This window comes from Scleropages formosus, chromosome 10 (genome assembly GCF_900964775.1).
Source record: "Scleropages formosus chromosome 10, fSclFor1.1, whole genome shotgun sequence".
NCBI classification, from domain to species: Eukaryota; Metazoa; Chordata; class Actinopteri; order Osteoglossiformes; family Osteoglossidae; genus Scleropages; species Scleropages formosus.
The window spans coordinates 26,583,737-26,601,320 of NC_041815.1; the positions used below are offsets into that span (position 1 = coordinate 26,583,737).

Consider the following 17,584-nt stretch of genomic DNA (forward strand, 5'->3'; position numbering starts at 1 on the left):
CTTGTTTTCCTTCTTCTTCTTCGTCTTCTTCTTCCTCCCACGGACAACCCTCCCACCAGCACCAGTGTTTCTGACAGTTGCTGTGCTGAACCCTTTAACACTGCTAGTAAAAATTAAAATAAAGTAAAACAAAAAGTAAAACTCGAATCTTGGCCACGCAAAGGCGAGTTCCTGGAGAAACGTGGGTAGCTGGGAGGCGGCTGTGGGAACGAAGGTAACACGTGTTATTGAATAAACTGCTTCACTTGTCTTTGGTAGTGTCAATGTGCACTGAGGTTGGTGCTCAACGTAGTGCTGGAAAGGTCTGAATAAGACCGTTTATTATGTGGAGTTTACATAATTCACAGACTGCGGTGACCCGAAGAACTGAACAATCTCTCCAGAGAAATGGGAAGATGTGTAGGTGTACATGGAGTAATGTGGAACAACATAAAGAAACTTGGAGCAAAGTGGAAGAGCATAAAACAGTGGGAAGAAACACAGAGAAACATGAAGCAAGATGGAGCAGCAGAGAACAATGTGGATCAACAGTGAGCAACACGGAGAAACATGAAATAATACAGAGCAACATGAAGCAACGTGAAGCAACAAGGAGCAACAAGGAGAAGACTGGAGGTACATGAAGTAACATGGAGCAACATGAAGCAACAAAGACCATTTATGGAGCAAACTGAAGCCACATGGAACAACATGAAGCAACGTGGAGCAACATGGAGGAACATGGATACCATCATGGAGTAAACTGGAGCCAAATGGAGCAACATAAAGCAAGATGAAGCAACAGAGAGCAACATGGATCAACAGTGAGTAACATGGAGAAGCATGAACTAACACAAAGCAACATGGAAGAGCATGAAGCAACAAGGACCATCATGGAGCAAATTGGAGGTACATGATGAAGGAACACGGAGCAACATGAAAAAACAAGGAGCAACGAGGAATGCTGGACAGAACGATGAAGGGACATCAGTCTCCACAGCAGAAGTATCCTCTTTTCTTTCAGGGTTTCTGCGAAAACCTCTTGTTTTCATTAACTGCTATGAAACATGTTCCCACCACGGAATCGTTTGATAATAAAAATGTGAAATCTCTCTGACGCCCATTTCGCTTTTAAATATTTGATAATATGGCAGCCTATCCATGCCTCTTAAATCCTTTTCTTCCCATCAATACATACACAAGGAGCAGGGCTCTCGATGTTTTCGAGTCAAGGACTCCCAACACTCAGAGTGCAGTAAATGTGGATTTAAGATGAAATCCTCCGGCAGCGCAAGCAATACTGTAATAAAACACCAAGAGCGGTGCTGATTACTGAGTTTTAAAACAAGAAAAATGTGGGAACGTGCTGCACTTGGTGACTTTATGTATGAAACGGTTGAGAAGGTCAGTCATTCCTGGCCCAGGTCCGCAGCCTTGCACTTACCAGCACGGCCGCCAGGTGGCGCTCTCCGCCGTCACGGACTGCAGGAACACTGCAGCCTCATTTGATTACTAGAACAGTTCAAACTCATATTTTCTATCGATGCGCAAGGTGATACGTTAGAAAAAAAAAATCATTAACATCAGCACTGCTGCTACACAATATAACCAGTAGTTGAAAGTGACGCGAGTAATTTTCATAGTTTTGGTACTATATATTTAAGTAATTTACATGTAAATCATTCATGTGCATGACATGTAAAACAGCTTCGGTGGTTTGAAGGGAATGAGACAAAGGGGACGTACAGACAGCTGAGCACTGAAATGAGGAGGCGTCCATTGCAAAAAACATGCAGGAAAAAAGAGAGCAGAGACATAATTCATACTGGAAAAAAAAAAAAAATGATGACATGATGATGCTCGCGGTGCGCATGATGATGGAGACTGTCTCGCGGAATAAGCTGCTTTCAGCTTCTCTTCGCGCGGCGTTCAGCTCAGTTCATCATCATGTTGTGTTAAATATGTCGGAAGATGCTCAGGAGGCACGTGCACAGGTGAAGCAGCCCTCGCGCACACCGTGCTGCAGGTGACTGACTGATGAGTGATGGACAGTGGTTTGAGGTACACGAGACAGGTGATGACTGGCGGTGAGACCAGGATGGGTGGGGGGGGGGGGGTGACTGCGATGACAGGGATGACGCCGGTGAGTGATGACCCCAACGGCTGTGATTAAAGTGATGTCTGTGATGACTGCAGTGACCGTGGTGAAAGTGATGGGGCGGTGATGACTGCGATGACTGCGGTGACTGCGACGACAGCGATGAGAGCGATGACTCCGATGACTGCTGCGCCGCGATCCTCTCTTTCTGCCCCGGTGTGGAGTGACAGGCGCGTCAGAGGGGCAGAAACGCCCCCCGGTGATGATGTCGGCGGTGGGGGAGGTGTGTGAGGGGTGTGTGGTGTGTGTGTGTGTGCTCTGAGTGATGAGGCTGATGTGAACGCACCGCCGCCTCACACACTCACGCACTTATTCCACAGGGATAGAGCCGCTCGGACCCTCGGACCTTCGGAGCCTCGGACCCGCGCGCGAAGGAAGACGACACACACAGGCGACCCCCATGGCCGGACTCGCGTTCGCGGCGACCTCTCTTCTCCTCCTCGGGATCATCATGTGCACGGCCGTGGTGTCGGCGGCGCGGATTTACCCCCCGAACGAAGGTAAGGACGCGGAGAGAGTGAGCGGAGCGGGGCCGGCGGCGGCGGGGACACTCGGCGCTCTGCTGGATCTTCCGCTCCTTCATCTGGACTTGACTTCTGGCGGCTCGGGTCCGAGCCGAGTGAGAAGACGGCGCGCGGCGCTCCTCCGCTCTGCCTCCCGCTTCCGCGCGCTGTCCGCGCGCTGTCCGCGCTCCGCACCGGACCGGACCGGAGCGGAGCGGCCGCTCAGCTCTTCTTCCTCTCCCTCTCTCGTCTGGAGGTTCCCGAGGGGCTTCGACCCGAACCGGACCGGCGGGAGCTTTTAAAGAACTCCGTTTTATCTTTACGAATGAGGGAGAGGAGCGCGCGTCCTGCAGCGCGCCCTGTGTGTGTATGTACGTGTGTGTGTGTGTGTGTGTGTGTGCGGAGGGGGGGGGGGGAATGCGTTCCGAGCTGAAACCCAAAGACCCCAATGAGAACACAAACCGCGAGCAAGTACTGCAGAAAACACTCATCTCGACTTCATTCTACTTTCATATGAATGTTAAAAAAAAACTGTAAATCGCTGCGCGACCTGAAGATAAAAAGTGGGTTTTCTAAGGTGTAAATAACGCGCACGATACACTCACTGTACTCTGTACACCACAATACGTGTACAACTTCTGTTCAGTCTGTGCGAAAAGTGCCCTGTTTTTCTGCTCCTCACAAGAAGCCGGTGGAAATGTTCCCTCTGATATTTCCAGCGCAATTTTCGTGTTTTTATTAAAACAATTGGATAAAGTTATCGATCCACACTGACTCGAGCGAGAAGCAAACGACAGGCGATCGACGCAGTTTCACTGTCGTCGAACCTGCGTTTTATTTTCGTGTCATTTTGGGGAGCGGCAATCGTAGGATGGATTATTATTCTTATTCTTCTTATTATTATTATCATTATTATTATCGCCGCGCTTATTTCTCACAAATAAAACGCATGTCAGTGAGTCCGTCCTCGATTGTCTCCGACTGACTCTTTGAGTCTTTCTGCCTTTTTTCGCACTTTTCAGCTCGAACCCGCGTCACTCCCTCGTCTCCTTCATTGTCTCCGCGCTCGAACGCTGACCCGCCACAGAACTGAAGTTATTAATTTTTAATAATCTTTCATTTAAAAAAAAGTGAAGAAGTTTTAGAAGCATTTTTCTTGAGGGGCGGTGTTGGTGGGGGGTGAGTGAGTCAGCCACTGATACAAAGAATCGCAATAAATAATAATGTAACATCTGTGATGCAGATTTTTGTGCCCGTTTAAATTTAAGGTTTAAATACACTTAAAAATCGCGTTCGCTGGATATTCTCAAAGTGTCTCTTCGTGGTCGCCGATCGGTAGCGGCCGGTCCGTAAACATGTCGCCGTTGTGTCCCCCGCTGCAGTGACGCTGCTGGACTCCAGGTCGGTCCAAGGAGAGCTCGGCTGGGTCGCCAGTCCCACAGAAGGAGGGGTAAGTGGACACCGAGAAAGCACCCACCCCGGTCCGGGACAGGGACGCTTAGTAACTTCAGGGCTCCGGATTCCCCAGGAAAGACCCCGTGCGCGGCGTGAACCCTGTGCGTGGACGCGCCGCGGGGACGGGGCTTCGCTTGTTGCCCCCGGGGGGTAAAATAACGTGTAAAGTAACACGGGAAACGAGCGGGTTGTTGATGGACAGGAGTGTCTCATCACGGGGCATCGGTGACCAGCTCTTCGTTTTTACACATTTTTACACATCTACACGAGTCAGTGAAAAGTGCACAGGTGGGCCGAGGTTCAACAAATGTTTTACCGCATTACCATGATTATTACTGTTCTCGGCCTACCCGAGTCGTGATTTCACAATTTGCACCTTTCGCCTATATTTCATCTTGTCTAAATATATAATATAATAAATAATATTAACATAATACTTACTACCATGCCAACTCGGACTTTGCTCACCAGTAGAACCTAATGAATAGTTACATTAAATCCATTGCATCCGTTATTATCATTAAAAAAATGCACGAGTGCGCGGCCTTACTGACATGCGCGGCCCATTCAGGGTAAATCGCGGTAATACGGTAGTATTGTGCTGCTAAGCGAAGCGCTGATGGGGCCACCGTGTTGAACTTGACAGTGGTGCGCTCCGCTCCACGCGGCTGCCATGCGTGGGGGGTCACGGACTCGCCCCTCGCTCTCGGCTCTGCTTTACTTTATATTTTAAAAACAGTTTTTAAAGGCCGCGCTGATTGACAAGGTTGCGGCCGCTCTTTCCGAAGGGCCGCAGCGGCCAACCACCAACAATTGCCCCTTTCTTTACAACCAGGGGGCATTTACAGCGTGAGGGTGTCTGAATGTTGGTTTTCCCTTTAATATGGAGCCTTGGGGGGGAGAGGGGGGGGGGGGTGCTAGACTGTTTAGATAAAAAGCGGTTTTTTATTACACATTCCTGTCTTAGAAGAACTTCATTATGAGGGATCCACCGTTAAAAATAATAATAATTTTCAAAAAGCCATAGGTTCATAAATCAGAGTAACATCCCTCTGCAGTCCTAGATGATGACCTGTGGTGATTTTAACATGATTATAAAATTAGCAACACAACATTAATATTTAAACTTGAACGTGCCGACAGGGCTCCGCTCACGAAAAACAGGCGATGTGAAGACTGTTCTAAATCTACGGTGAAAATTGAGAGTGTATTTCAAGTCTTGGAACAACCGGCTTTCGAAGGTTTGTTTCCCACCTCCTTGGCGGCACACTGACAATTAATTAAAGGATCAGTGGTGTTCAGTGTTACCTGTTACCTTTAGGCCACATTAGGAGGTTGTTTTCATGTCACTGTAGTCAAGGTCTGGGCTTTTCGTTCTATATTTAGAGTATGTGGAGCACTAAAAGATGTAATGCATACATTGTTCAAAATTGATTGGCCCCCCGGAGGGCTCTCCTTCAGTCAAATGCCAGCTATTATTACCTAAACCATTTCCACCCTGTCACCCTGTTTCCTCAGTGGGAGGAGGTGAGCATCATGGATGAGAAGAACACGCCAATCCGCACCTACCAGGTGTGCAACGTCATGGAGCCCAACCAGAACAACTGGCTGCGGACGGACTGGATCGCCCGCGGAGGAGCCCAGCGGGTCTACATAGAGATCAAGTTCACGCTGCGGGACTGTAACAGCCTCCCCGGGGTGATGGGCACCTGCAAAGAGACATTCAACCTCTACTACTACGAGTCCAACAACGACAAGGAGCGCTACATCAGAGAGAACCAGTTCGGCAAGATCGACACCATCGCTGCCGACGAGAGCTTCACCCAGGTGGATATTGGGGATCGCATCATGAAGCTCAACACGGAGGTGCGGGACGTGGGCGCGCTCACGCGCAAGGGCTTCTACCTGGCCTTCCAGGACGTGGGCGCGTGCATCGCCCTGGTCTCCGTGCGCGTCTTCTACAAGAAGTGCCCCCTGACCGTGCGCAACTTGGCCCAGTTCCCGGACACCATCACGGGGGCCGACACCTCGTCGCTGGTGGAGGTGCGGGGCTCCTGCGTCAACAACTCGGAGGAGAAGGACGTACCCAAGATGTACTGCGGCGCCGACGGGGAGTGGTTGGTGCCCATCGGGAACTGCCTCTGCAACACCGGGTTCGAGGAGCGCAACGGAGAGTGCCAGGGTGAGGGCCTGTGCTTTAATCACCTTCTCCGGCGGTGCTCGCCACCCCTCCTCTTCCTCCCTCTCTCCGCTCCGGTGTTACATGCGTATCAGTCTTCGTAATTTAACAGTGATGAGTGTAAATGGACTAATTAGCAACCGCTGCGGGACCGGGGATGGCGTGTGGGGGGGGGCGGGGGGTGTCGGAGTCGGATGAGCGGCTCAGCCGAGCTCCAGGTGCCCCGGGTGGTAATGCCTGTTTAATCCTGACAGGACGTGCCCTGCGAGCCCGGCGGCAGCCGCGACCGTGCTCGGCTTGCCAGGCTCATTTACCGAACGAGGAAAAAAAGGGAAGGGAAGGGGGTGGCGGGGGCCGGGGGGGGGGGGGGTGGTGCTTTTAAAAGCCCCTATGCAAAGCTATTGAGCAGTCAGCTGTGCTTCCAGCGCTTTCATCCGCTAAATGAACTATTCACTGTTTTAGAAGCGCAGGACAGTGTGAGCCTTTTTTTCCCCCTACCGGTTTGACGTGCTCTTTGTGAGCCGCCGGGCATTTCCTAAGGGGCCGCAAATCTTGCCTTGGCGCCTTAATTGTGTTGGAGTGTCCTATTGGCTATTTCCACTTTTCCGCGGACATTTCTATTTCCACCGCCGTTATACAGAAAGTAGCACACGGGAGGAGGCGCTGAATGGATTGGGGAAAGGGTGGGGGGGGGGCAGTGTGGAGGGAACTTTGTTGGAGGGGGAGGCGGCCTCTCGCTGCGGCGCCTTCGATGGGCGCTGTCACTTAAGGCGCCGTCTCCCTGTGAAACGAAATGAGTTTTTATAACTGCGCGCGGTAATTATTTGTTTGAACAGCGGCGTGACGATATTGTTGTGTTTGTTAGCCGGATCGGCTCTAATTAGCTCCGTGTCGGAAGCCCTCCCCCTCGCTCTCTCTCGAGAGGGAGAGAGGATGTGCGCCGCTTACAAAACGGGCGAACACAATAATGCTCAAACGGGGGGGGGGGGGGTGGTTTGGGTGGGTGGCGCAGAGGAGCGGGACTCGTGCGATGTGGGGACGCGTCCCCTCTTTGGCGTCTCGGGGACGAGCTCGTGGCTCGATGGCCCTCGACGTCCGGCAGCAGGAGAGCGGCCGAGTGGAGTGGGGGGGCGTTGTGGAGGACCGCCTTGCGGAGGGGGGGGGGGGGGGTAACTGCTGGCCTGCTGGGCCGCTCTTGGCAGCTTTATGGCACCCGGTTGCTGAGGCCTGAAAGCAGTGGGCTGCTCCGCAGGGGGTCAGTGCCAGGCCAGCCGTTCTTCTCCGTATTTACGGGCCGGCGCTGCGTCTCCCAGAAGCTAATTGCTCCACTGGGTGGAACTGAGGAGGGCCGGGGTTCGAGTGTGGCATTTGGAAAAAAGGCAGCCCCGGCACAGATGGCAGGGGGCGCTTTCGGGTGCGATTCCCAGGATCCTCGGCCGTCCTGTCGGGTGCACCGGGAGCCTCTGGCCAGTAGGGAGCAGTTCTCGGTTCCCCATGTGCTGTATTTCAAAGTGAACCGAAGGAGGGGGGGTTGGAATTCACTCTGGACGGGAAGATCTTTTCAAATGGAGATTCAACAACAAAAAAAAAAAATCTTAGTTCAAATGTAATATTCGTTTCATTGCCAGAACACCGATGCCTCCGCAGAAGGAACTTTCCTTTCCTTGTGGTAAAACCGAGTCGCGACGGCGCTGAGAAGGACGGTAATTAAAAATTATGTAGCGTGACAGACAGGTTGGATGAAAAAGGTTTCGGGGTACGAAGGAAATTTCTGTCTCCGGCGCTTTTTAGCAGCGGTCCCAGCGATGGACGTCAGTGGCGGTGTCGCCGAATTCTGCGCCCGAGCGCCGCCGAATCTTCCCCGCTCTCCACGGAGATTTAGCTCTTTGACGGGAGCTGCGAGGGGTTAAAAGGTTGTCTTCTCTCCCAGCCTTGAAGTGCGCTGGTTATCTGTTTAATATTTCCATGCGCGTCCTGCCGGGGGGGGGGGGGGCGAGCCGAGAGGTTCACCTCCAATGTGAGGACGGCGATGCGGGGTGGGGCGGTCCCGAGGGCCGTGCGAAAATCCCATTGACTGCGATGGGGGGTCGAACAGACCCCCGGACCCCAGCAGTTGTGAATGGACCCCCTGCCCTATTGTTGGGGGCGGCGGGGGCCGCAGGGGCCGCGGCGGGACGAACACTGGAGGAGGTCAGAGTTGCCTCACTTCCTCATCCATCTTCCCCCCTTGTCAGACAGGGGTCAGGGCTAAGATTGATTAAGACCTCAAAAGTTTGACAGCTGGGGTCCGACGGGCGGGACGGACGCGGAGCCGAGGAGCGAGGGCAGAGGTGTTGGGGGCAGGGGGACGGAGCAGGGCAAGGGGGCGGAAGGGGGCTTTTCACTCTCTTTTCACTTTCTTTTTTACCGGGTCGTGGGTTACTTTCCCGCTACTCATCTGTTTGGATGCGGGGCTCGGAGCTCGGAGGGGCGGGCGGACGCGCGCGGTGAGGCGGGGCCCTCGGGAAGGCGACCGACTCCATTGTCTGCACCCGATCCGGCTGCCGAGGCCCCGGCGCCAAGGGAAAAACCAAACGAGCGGTCGAGGTGTGATTGCGTGAAGAAATGAAACATGTAACCAGCGTGTCCTGCCGAGCGCCCCCCCAACCCCACCCATGCGGTGCAGCGTCGACCGTCCCGGCGCAGCACGCCGAGGATGCGGCCCTCGACGCCTTTTCATTAAGACCTCGTTAAAGTGGCGAAATGCGGGAACTCGGCGGACGGTGCGTGTCGCCTTAATTACCGCTCTTTACAACTCCGCCATTTGCATGGTCTCGGGTCCGGCAGGGAATTGTGGGAATTACACCTACAGCTCTGATACTCAGCAGCCTCGGAAACCCGTGCTCCGCTCACATACTTTACACCCTAGAGGTGAAAAATGTACCTTCAGCTGGTGTTAAAAACACAAGGCGGAGAATTGCGCCAAGAAAGAGATCGGTTATATATGGGGGCAAAGTGCTGCACCTCCTGCGGTCTTTCTGCTCGCAGTAACATATTGCTCGTGACGCGCGGATGCTTTCACATCTCAGAAATACAGTGAAGACGGGTCACATGACAAGCATTTTGACCGCAGGCTGGGCAAAAAACACAAACACGCACACAGAGCGGATTGCGCAATAAGCAATCCCATCATCCTTTGCCTGGCCAGAGAGGCTGACGTCTGAAACGGTCGCGTTCGTTTATCTCCTCTCGCGGCCCTTCATCGCGAGCAGATGTGCGTTTGGCTCCGGTCAGTGTTTCTCGTATCCGCCCCTCCGCTTCCATTCGGCGGGACAATGGGTGGAGCTCCCCAGCGCGGCCGCGGAATGAATATTCAAGGATGCGCCCGCTCTCGATGGGAAACCACGCGCTGATTCCTGTCACGGAGCCCTCTGTCGCTGTTATGAGTCGCCTCTTGGGCGCTGAAAGGAAGATTGTCAGCTCTCGGAGGAAGGGGTGGCGGGGGGGGGGCTGGTTGAGGGGTTAAAAGAAAAGTTTTGCTCTTTGGAGATGAGCAGATTCCTCATTTGCATATGTGGTGTGTCCCCCGTACGCAAAGCTGATGCGGCCCCCGCCCACCCCGTCATCCCCCCTGCCACCGCACTCCGCCTTCCTCTTTCAGCTGATTTATGCGGGAGACTGACGATTTGGATTTCATGCAAACGAGTCTGGCTCCGATCGAGCTCCTTCTCCCTGCGGTTCGATAAAGCGGCGCATGTTTCTGGAGGCGTCTCTCCGTGCCGGGTTTCCCGTCCCGTCGGTTTGGCGAGCGTTTGTGTTTGTTTGGTGCGCGCTTTCGCTCCTCCGCCGCCGTCTAACAGGCTCGAGTGTCGGAGGTGCTGCCGCACCTGGTACCAGCCCACCCGCTTTTCCCGTGGTGTCGCCCCGGCCCTCCTCCCCCCACCCCGGCACCCTTGTCTCTAAGCTGTGGCTGCGATGCCTCCGTGGCAGCCGTGTCTGCAGCCTGGCGTGTGTGTGTGTGTGTGTGTGTGTGTGTGTGTGTGTGTGTGTGTGCGTGCAGGCCAGCAGCGTCTGCATCCCTCTCAGGTATCAGTTCCATTTGCCGCCCCCCCCCCCAACCCCGGTTCAGATGTATCCTCCTCCATGCGACGTGCACACAGGGAATGTCGAGTAGCTCCACCGAAATTCCCTGCAAAAATCCCACTTCGCTATCGTTCCCCGTGACTCCAAACACTTGTACACACACCGTGGTTGCGTTCTCAAACCGCACGCGGACGCTGGCTTTGCACTTGGAGGGGGCGGCAACGTGCTGTTATACGGCGCTCGTGAACTTCGACGTTAAAAGTTTTTCCCCCAGTTACCTAGACGATGTGTTAAATGACTGTAAATATGTGTAATCACGCCAGCTGTAGTAGCTCTGCTCGACACTGTCACTAAAAGCTCGGAGAGTATTGCCGGGCGGAAACGCCGAGGGTGCTTACGGGTTCTCCGTTCAGCCTTCGCCGCGGTTTTACTCACTTTTTACTGTCTTTCGCTCAACATTTGAGCACGGTGCCTGGTTGATCAGCGCTCACCCCCCTGCCAGATCGCTGTTTGACTTTGGCTGCATTCTCCCGCTGGACCCCTGCTCCCGCTTTGTGCGCCTCTCTCCTCGAGGAGTCAGCAGGTCAGTGTGTGCAGAAGGAAGCCCCCCACTGGTACCTGCTTTGTTTTTGCTGGTTGTCTTCGATTCACAGCGAAATTTAACTTGACCACCTCAGCAAAGTCACCTGCTGGGCTGTTTTGGGGGACAATTCTAGACAGGGACGTACCAGGAGGCACTTTTCGAGACACTCTGTCTGGCCAAAAGCACCTTTGCAGTCAAGATAGCAAGATGGTTAGTGCACTTGGTCACCCTCCACTATTATTCACATCAACATCTATACACTCTTCTCCACAGCAACTTACAATTATTTACCCCTTTATACAACTGGGTAATTCTACTGCCGCAATGGAGAGTAAGCACCTTGCTCAAGGGTACTACAGCAGAAGGTGGGATTCAAACCTGTAACCACTGGAGCCAAAGGCAGGAGCTCCAACCACTATGCTACTGGCTGTCCCCTACTTATTACGTCTATATGTAAGTTCATCTCATATTTGCGGCAGGGAAAGTCCGGCGCATTGTTTTTCCTTCACGTCACAATAAAGTGTCGCGCGGGCCGGAAGAGCGCAAAATTAATTTTTCAAGAATTATTCCAAAAAATATCTTTGTGTTTATTTCTTCAGTGGCATTTCAGTTTTTTCCTCCCCTTCGAAACCCTGATATTGTTTTAGTGCTGTCGAAAGGGTTCTTCCTCTGACTCGCCGGCGAGGAATAAATCACGGACTCGCACGTGTTTAGCGCCCGGCCGTCGCCCCGAGCTGCCGCCAGTTTGGTGCGGGAAGAGGCCGGTCGAGGACCGTGACCGGAACGCGCTTCCCCTCGCCGGTCGTGATCCGTTCCCCGTGGCTCGTATGTCATCCGGGATCCCGTCATCGCTCACGCGTAGCGTCTTTCTCCCGCCTTCTGCACGGAGGGAACGCTGCAAATGAAAGCAGGAGAAGGTGCTGCGGTTTCCAAAATCGCGGTCGCCTCGAGGCCGGCGGGGAACGCCGGAGTCCGTCCCCCCTTGAACTGCGCATTGTGTTGGGTTTATGGGGTCCTCGCCTGCGCCGCGGTCTGGGAGCCGGAGCAGCCCTCTGAGGCCGGGCGCTCGCTCTCCCATCGGCGACCGCGACCGCATTCTCTATCTTTGAAAGGCCGTCTCCCTTTGAAGCCGGGGCTGGGAAGTGGCGGGGGGGGGGGGGCGATTAAAAGCGTCGCTAAGCAAATTAGCATGTCAAAAGCCCCTGAATCAATACCACTCTCTCCCCCCTCATTATGCGTCCTCTCCCCAGTGCCGGACGGTCCTCGCTCCTCCTGGCGCGGCGTGGCGCTGGTCCCGCTGCTCTCGCTTCGCGGTGCTGTGGAAGCCCCCGGACAGCTGGGCCAATGGGCAGAAAAGGGGGTTTGTCCATAAGGGGTCCCGAACCGAGACAGCTTGATCGAGGGGGAGCCCCGACGTTAATCCGCAAAGAGGAGGCGGTGGGGCAGGAGAATGGGGGGGGGCTGCGGCAGAAGGGCGAGGCCATCAGTCTGCCGGTCGGAAAGGTGCGCTTTCATAGTTCCGCACGTCGGCCCCGGAGGAGAGCAAAAAATCAAGGTTCTTGGTCGGGACTACGGGGGAGGAAGAACACCGCGCTCCTTCGGACGCATGCCCATCCTACGCGTTCACGCTCGGCCCACCTCGGTCGAAGGCTAACCTGCGTCTGAGCGAGGCCGCCGATCTGCCGACCCGTACCGCGGTAAATTCCAACACGTCCTGATTACATAAATACAAGGTTCTTGTCTTTGTTGGAGATGGCTCCAGGACAAAATGGCTGGATGGGGAGGGGGGGGGGGGGGCGATGTTCTCCCGGCCGTCCTCCGTCGCTTCGGACAATGGCGGCTAAACGGCGAGCACCTCGGCGAGCGTCTGAGCCGTTCGTCCCCGCCTCGGGTTTTACGCGGAGCCGCCAAAATCCGACCTGAGCAGTAGATTCTCGTCTTCCGCAGAGCCAAGAACGTCCCCGAAGGACTCAAAGACCGGCCCCCTAATCACGGGGCAATTCCTCGACATCTCGAAAAAAGAAGGTAGGATTTAGAAAAAAGCAAAAAAAAAAAACTAATCTGATGGGCTGGAGTCTCAGGCTGAAAGCACTGAGTTTTAATAAGAAAAAGACCTTAATCAGGGGCTCCATGCCAGATTCCCCCCTCAGTAAATATGATACACTCACAATTATGTTGGGTTTATCCTGTGGGGGCTGCGCACAAAGCGAGGGGACGTGGAGGGCCTGGATAGCTGCTGCGCCTTTCACTCGGTCCCAGAGCGCCGGCTCCGGCCGGGACGAGCGAGAGAGGGAGAGAACCGTGGCGATTCGGCAGCGTGGGGCACGTCGGCCAGATTATAAATCTACATCGCGAGCGCCGTCGGACACTGCAGAGCTCTTCCTTGAAGTTCCGCACCCGAGAGGGGTGGAAGGGAGGGGGGGAGAGAGAGAGAGAGAGAGAGAGAGAGAGAGCGAGAGAGAGGGAGTGAGAGAGAGTCCTGAAGACTGCAAAGACAGCCGAACGGGAGGTACAGGTGGCCGAGGAGCCGCCAAGCTGGCTGGATAAATTGCCGTGGATGTGAGGGGTGAATGGGAGGTGGGAGTGGGGGCGGGGGGGAGGGGGTGATTACAGGCCCAAGGCTGTCTTTAAACAAGTATGGCCGCTAAGTCACAACCCCTGTTAGGAGAAATCAATACCGCGGTGCCCTACACCGCTAAACGGATTTTTAACAACGTTCCCCTGCACCCGTGCGCACGATTTAAGAGAGAGGCAGGTCTTAACGCACCCGTCGTTTTCGGCTGCCTCCCCCCCCGCTTCCTCCAGCCCCTGCAGGTGCGTCCTTGGGTGCGGCGTTGGCGTTAGCGCCCGGCAGGGCGGGGCACAGCAGCTCTGTAACAGCCTCTCGCCGTGAGCCATTAACCCGAATATCAGGTTGTCATATTTTCTCCCAACATAAAAGGTTTTTTTTATTGTTACTTATTAATGTAACAGTTCTCTCCAAAGATACTCGCGATATGAGATTTGCACTGTCAGCTCCTTACACACTTACTGATTTACAGGGTAATTTTTTACTGTACAAGTCAGGGTCTCTGACACTCCTGCTGGTACTACAGCAGGAGAGGGGATTCGAACCCGGGTCCTGGGAGTGCAAGGCAATGGCGCTATCATCACAATAGTCAGCATTATAATTTTTGGCATGAATTAGCAGTGACATGGGGGGCATGGTGGTGCAGTGGGTTGGACCGGGTCCTGCTCTCCTGTGGGTCTGGGGTTCGAGTCCCGCTTGGGGTGCCTTGCGACGGACTGGCGTCCCGTCCTGGGTGTGTCCCCTCCCCCTCCGGCCTTACGCCCTGTGTTGCCGGGTTAGGCTCCGGTTCCCCGCAACCCCCGTATGGGACAAGCGCGTCAGACTGTGTGTGTGATTAGCGGTGACACGTGCTTTTCTTCGCCCAGAATCGTTGACATTTTATTTATTCCTCTGGCACTTTCTCCAAAGTGACTTACCGCGTTAAGCAGCTTACACTGATTTACCATTTATACAGTTTAGGGTAAGCACCTTGATTAAAGGCACGACAGTTGGAGGTGGGAATCGAACTCTAACCGCTACGCCCCCTGCTGCGGACTATGAGCGCAACTAGGGTTTAGTAATAGGCCGACAGTGGACGGCGCAGCCTGGTGTAAACGGGAGGTGAGAGGAAGCGCCAAAAACACACGAGAAAGGAAACCGAACCCAGACGCCGCCGTCCGTGGGGGGCTCTCCGTTTCTCAGGCCAAATGGGCCCATCTCACCTTCCCTGCACACGAGGGCGGGTGTGACCCAGGGAAAGTGAGCGCGGGATGGAGCAATCCGATTTACACCCTTTTACTGGGGGCTGACGTCAAGAGTGGCATGTACACACACACAGAGCGCAGCACAAGGTGTCAGGATACACACTGTCTGCACACCTCCAGCACATCACCGAACCCAAGAGCCTGAAAACAATCCCTGTGTGTGCTGTGTGTCTCCGTGGAGCCGTGGTGTGTGAGGACTTGTACCGAAGCGTGGGAGGGGTGGGGTGGGCAGAAGTGTGTTGGGGGACTTTGTGGGAGTGTGTTTTGGGGAAGAGGTTGCAGTGGGGTGTTTTGCAGATGCTCAACGGCAGTGCGGGTGGGAGCGTCGCTTAGGCACGGCTGCAGGACTCTGTGTGTGTGGCTGTGTGTGTGTGTGTGTGTGTGTGTGTGTGTGGGAGGGGGGGTGCTTGAGGTGCGAATCCCTTGGGGGACACCATTGGGTTGTTAGAGCAGCCAAATCGTCCTCACCTCCTACCAGTGTTTGGTGTGTCCTCACACCAACTAGCCTTGTCTTCTACAGAGGGCTCGTGGAAGGGAAGTGGCACCAACACCCCCGACCCCTAGAAAGAGCTAGAACTGTAGTTAAGGAGCTGGACAAAAGGCTCACAGAGCAGCAGGTGACGTAGTGCTTAGATCAGCACATTACAGCAGAAGGACCTGAGTTTGAATCCCACCTCCAGCAGTAGCACCACTGATATTTACCCAAATATGACACACTCAAAATGCCCGTGTTGTGTAAAGGGGAAGCTTAGTGTACAAACATGGTAAATCACCTGGGGGAAAGACATCAGATGAATCACAGATCCTTGATATGCAGTTTGGATAAACTATTTATTTTATTACTGATGTCATTTTCCATACAAGTAATAATAGTAAGTGGGGAATGTGGTGGCGCAGTGGGTTGGACCGGGTCCTACTTGCCGGTAGGTCTGGGGTTCAAATCCCACTTGGGGTGCCTTGCGATGGCCTGGCGTCCCGTCTTGGGTTTGTTGCTGGGTTAGGCTATGGTTCCCTATAACCCTGTATGGGACAAGCAGTTCAGAAGGTGTGTGTGTGTGTAGTAATAATAAATGCCTCACTTATAGGCAGCTCTTTGTGGAGATACAGTTGACCTTTTCTCCACTTCTGTCCTGGACATTTCTCCTGCTAAATTCACGCCGTACACACGTGTATGTGGATGCGCCAGCCTCCTCGGACGTATTTGCATAATTGCCCCCCCCCCCCCCCCACCCGCAACCTCCCCCCCGGTTTTGACTGAAATGCGACTGTTTTCTCGGTAAACAAAGGCAGGAAGATGCAGATATTTCCCCTGTGTCGACTCGACCCGTCCAGCGGGGCGTCCTCTGGAGCTTTGCAGGAAATGTCAGGAGACAATGGCCCCCACGGTTCTGCGCTTGTTTACTTCCCGGCCCTCGGCCGCACCGTCCGCCTGCCAGGTCTTTGACACAAAGCCTCGGATTGGTGGTGGTGGGGGGGGGGGTTCTCCATCTTAAACACAGCAGGGCGCCTTTCAGCTACACGTTTCGAGGTGCGGCAGGTGTCGCTCTGTTGCTCTGGGCTTCGACACGTGTCCAGAGGCTGAAAGCCAAACAAGCGACTCTCGGGGGTCGCAGCCTCGGGCCGCCCGTGGCTACGGCCCCCGGGAGCCGGTGGTTCGCCCTCTACCATCGCAGGGTAGCAGGTGGTGCAGTGCTTAGATTCCCCTCACTTGAACCTGAAAGGTGTGGGTTTGAATCCCACCCTTGATCAAGGCCCTTGCCCTCAACTGACACAGTGGAAATGATCCAGCTGTATAACTGGGTAAATCAGTGTAAGCAGCTTAGAGTACAAACCTCATGTAAGTCAGTGGAGAAAAGAGTTGGATGAATGAAGTAATAATAATAAGTAATAATAATAATTGTCACGTTCCCAAGTTACTTGATCAGTGTGCGATTAAAGGAGGTAAACATTTAGAATTCTCTCAGCCCAATCGGGAATCTCATCACCGAGCGGGAGAAATGTGATCTGCTGTTGTAGGGGGGTGGGGGGTTCCTTCTTGCCAAGAGCTGAATTTCACCGCAAATGAGCCCCTCGGACTTTAATACGGTGAAATAAAACCAAATTGTTTGCAGTTGTTGAGTTTTTTATTTTTACGCGATAAAATGGGGGGGTCCCGGTGCGGCTCAGGGCGCGAGATGTTGGGTTTGACGCCTCCTTTTGTCTTTTATGCTGCTTGTTCCTGCTTGTTTATGATGTGAGGCAGGAGAGCCCCCCACCCGCCACTTTTTGGGCGGTCGTGCAAAGAGGAACCCTTTTCACTCTCTGTGTGTGTGGGGGGGGTGGGGTGGGGTGGAATTACTGCAGCCAAGCACTTCGTTAACCCCATCAAGTCCCTGAATGGCCCCCATCCCCACACACACAGGACGGGAGAAAAGAAGCAGCGAGAGGGACTAAAGGAGCGGCTGAGACAAAAGCGGCAGCGAGAGAGAATGGCTGAATGAGGGCAGGGAGGAAAGGACGGTCCCGGGTACGAGCGATGCTGCTGCAGGCGCTGTGGTGGAGAACACTGGGGTATCGCTCTCTTCGCCGCCTTTGATCTCTGGGCTGCAAAATTTGGCAGCGAACGCACGGCAGTCTGGTGGAGAGCGCAGAGCCAGACAGATGGGGGTGGCGCCGTAAAAGCGGGGGACCTTTTGGTGCGAGGGGTGGACAGTCGAGGCCAAGGGACGCTGTACGTCTGAGGACATTCCGCCGGTGGACCATCCCCCCATGGGGCTTTTTGTGAGCCATCCGTCTCTACACCTTGTTCTGTGGTATTCCCCCTGCCGATGATTCTCTGCTCCGACGAGAAACTCCTCAGTGTGGCACACACA

General features: G+C 54.2%; 1 protein-coding gene across 2 annotated transcripts in view; it reads left to right on the plus strand.

Moving 5' to 3' along the window:
* The first annotated feature begins 857 nt into the window (after positions 1-857).
* epha4a (eph receptor A4a) overlaps positions 858-17,584 on the plus strand; it is a 46,746-nt gene continuing 30,019 nt past the window's right edge. The window contains exons 1-3 of one of the 2 annotated variants that reach the window (XM_018748639.2): positions 858-2,637; positions 4,023-4,090; positions 5,614-6,277. In XM_018748639.2, coding sequence (XP_018604155.1) covers positions 2,538-2,637; positions 4,023-4,090; positions 5,614-6,277 — 832 coding nt within the window. In that variant the 5' untranslated portion in view covers positions 858-2,537. The remainder of the gene's footprint in view (positions 2,638-4,022; positions 4,091-5,613; positions 6,278-17,584) is intronic. The other variant, XM_018748638.2, reaches the window with a different exon arrangement.